This window comes from Sinocyclocheilus anshuiensis, unplaced genomic scaffold (genome assembly GCF_001515605.1).
Source record: "Sinocyclocheilus anshuiensis isolate Anshui unplaced genomic scaffold, SAMN03320099.WGS_v1.1 scaffold879, whole genome shotgun sequence".
NCBI classification, from domain to species: Eukaryota; Metazoa; Chordata; class Actinopteri; order Cypriniformes; family Cyprinidae; genus Sinocyclocheilus; species Sinocyclocheilus anshuiensis.
The window spans coordinates 633485-644637 of record NW_015546063.1 but is presented as its reverse complement, the minus strand read 5'-3'; the positions used below and the strand labels follow the sequence as shown (position 1 = coordinate 644637).

The following is an 11153-nucleotide window of genomic DNA, read 5'->3' as shown; positions in this document are numbered from 1 at the left end:
TCTGTCTTTACAACTTTTACTTGTAATGGAGTAATATTTGACCAGCAGTATCTGTACTTTCACTCAAGTAATGGAGTTGAGTACTTTGTCCGCCTCTGGTGACATCAGAGTACCGCAAGAGCGATTAGAGAGCAGACGGTTCCTTATGCTTTTGAATCGCTCTCGCGGTACTTTGTCATACACCGATCGATCTGTGCAGCTCCGCTTCAAATCCAACGCGCCTATGGCCAATGGTTCAACGCGCCAAATGGTTCACCCAATTCGTTCAAATCGTGACCCGCATAGGTCTGGGGCGGGGCAAGTGCGTTAAATGCGTTAATAATTTTAACGCGTTATTTTTCACCGTAATTAATTAATCTAATTAACGCGTTAAATTACCAGGGATAGTAAACACTAAGGTAAATGATATAATAATTGGGAAATCTGTTAAACAATGATTGAAGTAATGGGATAGGAGCACTAAGGAACTCCATAAGTAAAAGACATTGTGTTGTATTAAAAAGTAGTTAAATGCATCTGTAGCAGACAGTAATAATGCATTAAAGAGGCATGTGTTGAATGTTGTGTTCACTAGAAGAAAAGACGAGCAGCACCCAAGTATAGTTAGGTACATATCTGTAATTGACAGGAAAATGACAAAGTGCTTAGAAGAGAGTGAACTAGAGACTGCTTAGTAGTCTGATGGACTGAAGATTTTTTAAAAATCTTGTGAAAAGTGAAAACAAAACACTTCTAATTTGTTATATCCCCATATGGAATATCCATGCTGAACTGGAAACATCCGTAATAGCAAACTTGATAGATGGCAAGTGTCTGTGTTAGCCTTTTTCACAATGTATTTTAAGCAACTTTAGCATACTTGATGCAAGGTCATTTTGAGCTGTAATATTTATTATAAGGTTAGTTATGTAACAACTGTCATTTTATACAGATCATGCCAAAAGAAAAGGCTATAAAACAAGATGGTTTGATCTGAATTTTATTGAAATAGTCATGTAGAGAGTGCAAAAAAATAACTTGGAAGAATATTCACATCACCAAAATCTATATAATAATAATTGGGGAGGTGGAAGCCACAGTTACAATTCACAGACATTTGCGAGGACTTTACATATAGACATTAGAGCTTACTTTAGGATATATTAGCAAAAGTACTATACAATGTAAATATGTATTAGTTTACATCATAAATTGAGAAAATAAGAGTAAGAGAATGAGAATCAAACAAACACGTAGATGGACACATACAACTGCGAATAAAAAAGGCCAGGAAAGAGAATATAGTTGTAAAGTACTGTAGTCTCAAAGTTATGATCAATTCTCGCCCTCTGAATATTATTATTCTCTATCAATGAAAGACTGACATGTTTGGCAGAGACTTATAGAAACTGCTGTATAATGTGAGAATATACAATGAGAGAGATAAATGAAATAGTCTTATTGGAAGTATTGAAGAAGGTAAATGATTGAGAGTACACAGATGCACTGCTTCAACTTCACTATCTCAGAGCAAAAATCCAAGATGGATGAAGTGACAAAAATAATAACACCCTCCAAAGTCAGTACCTGGTGAAGAGCAAATGCACAGCGGTTCTCCAAAACAGAGCAGGATGCCAACTTGTTTTAAAGGTCCCATGACATGCTGCTTTTTGGATGCTTTTATATAGGCCTAAGTGGTCCCTAGTACTGTATCTGAAGTCTCTTTCCCGAAATTCAGCCTTGGTGCAGAATTTCAGCCACTACGAGCCAGTCCCACAATGAGCTTTCCTTAGGACGTGCCATTTCTGTGTCTGTAGCTTTAAATGCTAATGAGGAGGAGAGAGGTGGGGCAACTGCCATGCTTCGCTCGTTTGCAAGCCATGATGTCTCTCGAGGAAAAAAAAATATTGCGCTCGCCTCACAGGTAGTAGCTCATTTTCTCATGGGCGGGCCAAATTCTCTGGGCGGGCAAAGCAGAGAAAGGGGAAGTAACCTTTCCCCGTATGACGACATAAAGGGAAGATTCCAGATTGGGCCATCTGAGCTTTCATTTTCTCAAAGGCAAAGCAGGATACCCAGGGCTCGGTTTACACCTATCGCCATTTCTAGCCACTGGGGGACCATAGGCAGGCTAGGGGAACTCATATTAATGTTAAAAAACCTCATAAAGTGAAATTTTCATGCCATGGGACCTTTAAGGGAACAAGTTTATTTAAAGGTGAAGTTTTCAAGTTATATAAATTCTTGTATCCAAACCCTCCACAGACTCTACATTATAATTACTGTATGAAATTATTATTTAGGAAACATAATAGTGTTTGCTATGATCTTGTAGTGTAGAGCAGAACCATTTGCAACCATTTATAGTGGGATAACCTTAACTGTTTTCTCTAATAATACAAAATAGTGTTCCCTATTTTCAGTTTGCTCAGTTACTTTCCTCTTTACACATAAAAAAAGCTTCTTATCCATCACATACAATCAATAACAAGGCTCTTTGCGTTGGAGCCCAAAGATCATTGTTCAGCCCCAAAACGTATGCTGTACTCATGGATCCATAATCCATATCCCAAAGATATTTTGTTACATGGAGCACATACTTTATTCTTGAGCATTCACACTCTCTTAGCATATTTACAACCCTTTTCCTGATACACTTCCCCTTGGTGATTGGCCAGACCGCTTTGTAGACTTCTGGCCATCACTGTTACCGTCATCGGCAGTTGGATGGCTGTGACCCTGGATGTGACTGGGTGGGGAAGGAGGTGGGTACGAGGGAGGCGGGATGGTCAGGTGTGGTAAAGAAGGCATTGCTGGGCGAGGTGTGGTGGGAAGGGGCGGTGGAGTCGAATGATGGTACGAGCGAGGTCGGGGTGACGGGGAAGAGCTGGCACTCTTTGCTCTCCGAAGGGTCTCGGGATGGTCACTGATCTGCTCCAGCAACGAAGGCATGTCCCCCTCGATCTTCTCTAACACGGCAGCCATTTGTTTCTCAATTTGTTCGATTACACAATCCATTTGCCAATCCGCACTGGCTCCACTTCCGGGATCTAAACCAGCGTACTGTCCAACAGAGTAGATTGGACAGTACGGGCTACCATACCCTGATGCACCATGGACCATCTCTTGCAGCTCCTGCTCAAATACCGTTTTATCATGGCCGAGACTTGAAGATCCCAATCCTGCATATGTACACTGGATGTTTTTCACAGACTGGCTACCCTTGTCCGCTTGTCCTTTCTTGAACTCTCTGCTTCTAGGATTGACCTCGCAAGTCGCCCCTACTTCCACTGGCCTCTCTGCAACTGCTTCTGGGAGCTGTGTTTGACACCAGCTATTTTTGGCCATATCATGGACTGTGTCTTTTTTGTCTTCTGATTTAAGAGGTGGTTCCTTTCCCACTGACAAGGTACTGGTTTTGGCATCAGAACATGAGCCATGATCCATCGAGAGATTGGTGGCCATTTTGCGTCGATTTGGAGCATCAGTGAAAGGTAATTTCGTCTCGACATTGCCAACAGTTGTGGCCTCTGGCTCCTTGGGGACATTGTTCTCTCGGTTGTCTGAGGTCTTGATAGGCTGGCTGGGTGCTGCTTTCTGGCTCGCTCTTGTTGAAAGTTTGTCCTCCCTTTCAGAAGTGCCTTCGTTAGATTCTTTCTTGTTCGGCTCATCTGCTTGTACTTTTAAAGAGCTGTTTGATCTGGCAAGGGTCTCTGCTTCTTTCTTTTCTGCTTTTAGGTGTCTTGCTTTCTCCCCTTCTTGATTCTCCACAGGTCTGCTTTCGGCGGACACCTCATGGGACATGCTCACAGTAGAAATGCCGCTTGAGTCTGTTTGTATCCCTTTACCATCTAATTCATCCGCTCTGACCCCTTCGCCCTGGCCTTCAACTACCCCATCAGAAGATCCCATTTCAGAGGCTCGGAGACGCTGCATGAATGTGGTGACACGAATCGCTTTCTGAAAGTGAAATGAAGAAATACCAAACCCTTAGTACCTAGTCAATTATAAAGTAACATGAGGTCTTCTTTGCTATGGAGGTGAAATGCATTGTTAACAGCATGGCAGTCTGTGGTAGAAGTTTTTCATCTCTATCGCTTTCATGAGACAAACACATTGGAGATGGGCGTTTTAGTAATTTCGTCTCCTTTTTTCAGTGTATCAAAATAACCGTTTTTTAGCAGTTAAATTAGTTCAACAGCTACAAATTACAGCTGAAAATTACGCCGGAACCCAACAATTAAATTAAAATAAGAGCCATTTTTGGCTCATTTGTGTTTGTTACTGGCTGCTGACCTGAATGAAATGTTTTTGATATGTATGTGTCATCGACAAAAGCATGATGTGAATCAATGATTTAGGACCACGGTAAGTCATCTGAGGACAAATCACTTTGCCTTCTCTCTCTCTCTCTCTCTACATAAGGACCACTTTGGTTCTTTCTGGCACACACACAAACACAGGGACAACCTTTCATACACATACATGTGACATTACAATGAATATTCAATCTGGAGATTTGTCTGAGTGAATGAAGGACTAACTGGAATTTAAACTGGAATATTGAGGACACTGTGAGTAAAAGCCAGACGGCATATGACTGAATGCACATGGGACCAGCTGGGCAGTGATAAATTTGTTAGTTACTGGTGTGCAGATACAGGGAGGCTTAAGTACAGTGAGAGTCTTTCCAACAATCAGACTTGAACTACATATTTCCTGAATGATCTCTGCTTGAAGAATCAGGCCAGGCCATGAGACACAGTAGCCATGTATTATCGTACACTAGGTTTGATGCTAAAGGAAATATGATTGCCCAAGTCAAAGATTGTTATACAGAGAAAAGAATCTCTGCCTCTAGGCTGCCCCGCTAATATCAACAGTACCTTCAGCTCCTGGGTATAACATGCAAGGAAAAAGCAAACATTAATATAATAACCATCAGAACCTTTATTAAACAACAGCTTTATTTGGTATTACCATCTTTACAGTTACTGTCCTTATCCGTTATCCTATTATTTATTGTGCCGTTTTCTAGAAGAGTGATGAATACAATCATTAGAGGCACATGGCAAGTTGTACATGACTTTTGTGTGTGTAGATTCCTCTTACCCTCCACTTGGCCTTTGCAAAGTTTTTCTCAAATTGAGCACAGACTCCTTCCTTCAGGTTCTTTTCCGAAGCCCCATTTCCAGCAATCCTGTCCAAAAAAAAAAAGAGAAAAAAGAAAACATTAAACAAAAAAACATTAAGTTGACATGTTGTCTCTGAAAAAAGCAACTGTGTGTTTGAGTTTGTTTATTTGTATATAGCTTTACCATTCATGCGAAAGTGCATCTTGTGCAGTAATTCTCAGCATTGGGTCAATGTCCATAAGTCTGCAGACGAGCTCTTTTGCTGCATGACATTAAAGAGAAGAAGACTGAAGGTTTAAAGCATCAAAAAAAAAAAAAAAAGGACATTTTAATTATTATTAGTTTTGATGAGATCAGGAACTTATCAGATCCTGATATTAGTACCAGCAGGGGAAATTTCATCCCAGTATGGTGAATCAAATTCAAATTCTCCAGCAACAATGCGGCAGAAGATTATACGGTTGTGCATATCAGTGTTCTCCTCCTCAGTTTCATCATAGAACGGAGGGTTTCCAGACAACCTACAAATGAGATTTGTATGATTTGCATTATGTACGGTGGCCGAGAGAGATCAAAAGGCTGCAAATTAAAAAAAACAAAACAGATGCAAATAGAAAAAACACCAACAAATTAAGAAAACATCTTCATCAATTTGACAATGGCTGCATCCGAAAACTTAGGCAGCTGACTTGCTGCCTCGCTGCAAGGCAGCGTTTTTGCACGAAGGCACCTCATGAAATTGATTTCGGACAGCCTTCTGAGGCAGCGTCACGGTTTAATGATCTACAACGAAATAGAACAAGTTTTGGTGATAACTAAACGAATATTTAATTACTATAATACTGATTTCTCGCTAGAAATAACATCAAAAGTGCAAAAAGTTAGTCAGAAATATACAATTACACACAAACTGACCACCAAACGCAACTTTCAGATGCCATCTTTATTTTTTAGCTCAACCGTCACAGAATGGAACGCACAGGATTGTGGGATATCAAAGGCAGCGAAGGATACATCTATGCTGCCTTCAAAATTCGATCAGAAGAAGGTACCTCCGGAGACAGGAAGTAAAGCAGAATCTGGATCCGGATGTGCCTTGATGCCTTGGAATGCTGCCTCCGAAGGCAGCATTTTAGAGCTTTCAGACGCAGTAAATACATGTGCTGCAAATACTCACAACACAACCAAATATAGAAACACGCTGCAAATACGCACAGACCACAACAGAATGTTTAAGGGAACCGCAAAAAGTGACGAACCTGGCTGGGACATGTTTATCAATGTCTGCTCAGAAAGGTGAGATTTTTGTTTATTTTAACATCCTGATCATATGAGTCCTTAGCTTTTTGCATATAATTAGCCTAAATAAGCTGACAAAATACACAATTACTGTCTGTGAAACCTTATGTAAGCTGGCTGGCTAATTTTTACAACTTCCCCATGATAATTTACAATGGTTTTATTATTAAAAAAACAAACAAACATGGTTACTATAGTGAAACCATGGTATTTGTACAGCTGTGGTTATACAAATGGTAATCAATATGCAAAATAAATAAATAAATAAAAAGCAAAAAAAAAAAAAAGAAACATGGTTACTACACTTTTACTATAATAAAACCATAATTAATTTTTCGTAAGGGTTGTTGGGGTCCCCTTGAAACATTTCCATTGGAGTCTGTGCTACTTGCAACACTTTTTGTATTTGGTCTAATTGTGCATATTTGCGCATTTCTGTATTTGGTTGTGTTGTGAGTATTTGCAGCACATGTGTTGTCAAACTGATGAAGATGTTCTCTTAATTTGCTGGTGCTTTTTCTATTTGCATATGTTTTTTTAAGTTGCAGGGCGTTGAGCTCTCTTGGCCACCGTAATTATGATCTGTTATGTTGAATCCATTAGTATGTATGTAGGAATATATGCTGTAGATTTACACAAGTATTTTAAATCAAGGTTTTTCAAACTTTTTGGTGCCATAGATACTGTCTATAACTATAGGCAGACAGTTTTTTTAACAGTTAAAAAATTGTGATGTCAAAACAAATGGTAAATGTGTTGCTGTTTTGGAACAATGTGCATTTTTGAAACACTAAACAAAAACATATTCAAAATTAATCTCATGATTTCTGACCAGTCTTCAGAAAGCAGAAAGCCACAAACTCCTGTTTTAAAGAACCAAGCATATAAAGAAAATAAAGAATCGCCAACTCCAACTTACAGTATGTACATAATGACCCCCACTGCCCAACAATCGACTGGTCTTCCATAGCGATGACGAGCCACCACTTCAGGAGCTAACAGGAAATATGAGAAACAGTTGTGAAGGTTAGTGCTTCACATACAAGTATAGGTAAATCAAGAGATCATGTGATAAATACCCAGGTACTCGGGTGTCCCGCAGGGCTCAGTGATTGATCCGTTCTCAAACCTGGACAGGTAGAAATCCCGCAACACGACCTTGTTGTGGTTGCTCTCTCTATAGTACATCAAGTTCTCCAGCTGAAATGCCAGAAAAAGGCACAGGATAAAAAACCAAACAAACAAACAAAAAAAATCAATACTTTATAGGAGGAAAGACATGGCATTAGGCCAAAGTATGACTGATTAAGAGTTCACTGTGTCCCAAATAATGTTGATATTCGTCTTTCAGCTGGCCAACAGAGACCAGACAGGACACACCCTTCACCTGCTCAATGTGAAGAATGAGTTTTGTCTTTAAAAGATAAATCTGAAAACACACAGCTGACCAACTACATATAATATATGAATCTCAGTCTGTGATATTTCAAGCACACCTTAAAAAGAAATGCATCAAAGCTATATCTAAAAAAAACACCCAGGAGGCAATACAGAATAATGCATTACTGACAAGAATGAGCTTTGAGCAAAAGAGATGCACATATACATGTAACAGAGAATGTCTGATGCTAATATTGTGCACAGCGTGTTGCTGCCGTGCACTAGAGGGCACTACAAACACATGTTGTCTCATGACAAACAGCATCATAACTTTAATTGCTTTAGAACCACAGGAGGTGGAAATACTGTTTATTACTTTCATATTTGTTTTGAACATTAATGACACCCACAGGGAGCATCTGCAATATTACAGACGTACAGTGCTATGAGTCAAAGAGGACTAGGCGTTTGATTAATATAACTGATCATCATTTAATACTCAGCAGACAAAAACATCCCCAGCACACACATACGCAATAACATGTGTTAACACCGAGTTACAGCCTTATAATCATACATTCAGACTGTTTATTAAAGTACAAAAATGAAGCAAAAGTAGAAAGTATCATTACAAAAGTCATACATCAGCCCAGTTGCATTCCACTTAATGCATATGTTGTTGCACTCCGTTATTGAATTATACACAATGCATATGGACTGCACATATGTACTTTTCATTGATGAATAATATCATATTATGATTGCAAACCCACCTTTAAGTTCCTGTGGACTATGTTGAGGGAGTGAATGTATGCCACTGCTTCTAAGACCTGACGGATCACATTGGCGGCATCTCTCTCTGTGTAGTTCCCCTGGTCTAAGATCCAATCAAACACATCTCCACCTGTGGCTCTGTGAAAAAAATTAATAAGAGAAAAGAAGGGAGATCCGGATGTATTGTAAAGTTAATTCTTATTTAATCAACAGTAAAGTTGTTTTTATACACTTAAGTTAAGGATGGGGCCACAGAAAACTGGAGCCTTGAGCTGAGCGGTGGCCTGGTCAATATAATAAATAATAAACTAAACTTAGATTTAGTTTTAAATTGAATTTACAATGTAGACATTTTTATTTATATTTAATATATCATAATATTTGAATGCAATTCTACATCTGACTTCATGTGCATCTAATGTAGTGCAACTCTGACAAACCTTTGCCACCAAAATGACATTTGAACACTACAAATATTTCATTTGCAGAATACTAGATTTGCAACCAGCATCATGCAAGCTAAATATAATAGGATCTTTAAGATTTAAATGGAAATGATAAATGACTAAATATCTAGAAACTATATTTTCTATCATAGTAACTCATCTTAATGAGCAGCAATCTTAATAGCTGTAATAGCATGTCCATGTCATTCATGCAAAAGCAGATGACAGGGTTTTAATAGATCTTAGTTCTGGCTAGATGTGGATATGAAGAAGTGCATTTTCTAGAGTGATGTTCTGATGTAAAGAGACTTGTCCTTGGCCTACTGAATGACACTGGGAAGGGAACATGACTGATCACGGCAAACGGAGGTCGGACTCACAGCTCTTGTATGATGAAGAACTCTTTCCTGGTCTCGAATGCATCAATCAGCTGCAGGATGTTTGGGTGTTTGACCCTGCAATGAACACATCACGGCAAAAAGCTGAATAGTTTCTTTATCTCACATTGAATAGAGAAAAGTGTTTCAAAAAGAGTGAGAAAGGACAGAAATAATCACACCAAGGGTGATACATACAGCATCTCTTACCCTCTCCATCCTTAAAGGAGTAGCTCACCCTGCTACATTTTCAATTTTGTGCTCCAGAGTTTAAAGAAAATTTGAGGTTTGAAATGACACGAGGGCAGAATTTTGATTTCTGGGTGAACTATCCCTTTAAATGTTTTCTTTGTCCTCTGAGATCAGCACTCTCACAAAACCCTACATCATCTGTTGATATTTTGAGTCACCACGTACATTTTCAAGATCATGATCTCGTTCTTGGCTGCCTTCCGCACTTTCCTGCCATCCTTCTTGAGGAATTTCTTGCACACATAGACCTTGTCCGTCTGTCGTTCCTTAACCAGGCACAGCTCACAAAATTCTTTTCTGCAAAGATAAATTATTCTGAATGCTGCATTTTATGCTGCAATAAATACCCCTTATGGTTGTAAATCGGTTGTTTTAAGAAGCACACTGCTGTGACAAACACCTATGTATTAGAAGAAATGCATCCTGAATCAAAGTTTAATGAGATCACGTGTCTATAATTGATGGATTGGCTTTCTTAAGGCTTTAATGGCAGATCTATACACACTCACGCCTTGAGGACCTGTCCAATCTCATATTTGTCAGTGATGTCTGACAGGCTGTTGTATGACCGCCCATCTCGCAGAGCAAGGCACCCAAATGGCATGACAGCATCCACCTGTCCAGAGGAGAACAAGCATACACATACACACACAGCAATCAATCTCAATAAAACTCTAGAGGAGCATGTGTCTTCACAAACTAGCCTCACTAAGACAGGTCCCACACAGAAATGGCGAAATCCTATTTAATTCTGTTTCAACATGACTGAAAAGAGATTTTTTTTTTTTTGTTAAAAAACAAATGAAATCTTTTTGGAACATTAACTGGAAATAGTGGACATTATTCATCCAACATGTGCAGAACAATTTCTGTGTAAAACATTCTTGTGAAACAATCCATTCCATTACACAGAAATTCATTCTGCTTATGAATAAGGCCCACTGATTATAGGACACTTACTGGAACAAGGGTACAAAATAGATTTGGAAAGTCTTAGAAACTCTGAGTTTTTTTTTTCAACAAAGAATTATTAAAAGGAGATATGTTTAGCCCTCAGAAAAGTTTTTAAGGAAATCTGACAAAATATTATATTACATTTATTTTCCATTCATTTTGGGTTAACAGTTTTTTTTTTCCTGTTTGGGGCATGTCTGAACATAACATAAAATGCTGATTTGTGTGATTTCATTATATTCTAGCAATAAAATTAAATAAATAAGTGAAAATTGATAATGTATCAGGGTTGTAAGTCACAGGTTTGCAGATTTTGCCTAGATTAAGCTGTCTCTCACTAGTGGCTAGCTAGTTTGGGACCAAATGCTAGTTTTGTTAGTTAATAATAAACTTATATTTCCCATATTTGCATAATAATAAACAGCATGCTTTTGTCTCTATTAAAAATGCAACATCACATAAAATTGTCAAATACACACACACACACACATACATGCATATACAGTATATATATATATATATATATATATATATATATATATAGTAATAGTAATAGA

The 11153-nt window shown here is 38.5% G+C and overlaps 1 protein-coding gene across 2 annotated transcripts in view; it reads right to left on the bottom strand.

Moving 5' to 3' along the window:
• Positions 1–2406: 2406 nt before the first annotated feature.
• Positions 2407–11153, bottom strand: part of camkvl (CaM kinase-like vesicle-associated, like) — a 41059-nt gene continuing 32312 nt past the window's right edge. For both annotated transcript variants that reach the window (XM_016500914.1, XM_016500913.1), the window contains exons 2-11: positions 10152–10258; positions 9808–9939; positions 9394–9468; positions 8567–8705; positions 7493–7613; positions 7333–7408; positions 5499–5635; positions 5298–5376; positions 5092–5179; positions 2407–3939 (exon numbers count right to left, since the gene is read on the bottom strand). In XM_016500914.1, the coding sequence (XP_016356400.1) occupies positions 2614–3939; positions 5092–5179; positions 5298–5376; positions 5499–5635; positions 7333–7408; positions 7493–7613; positions 8567–8705; positions 9394–9468; positions 9808–9939; positions 10152–10246 (2268 nt within the window). In that variant the 5' untranslated portion in view covers positions 10247–10258 and the 3' untranslated portion in view covers positions 2407–2613. The remainder of the gene's footprint in view (positions 3940–5091; positions 5180–5297; positions 5377–5498; positions 5636–7332; positions 7409–7492; positions 7614–8566; positions 8706–9393; positions 9469–9807; positions 9940–10151; positions 10259–11153) is intronic.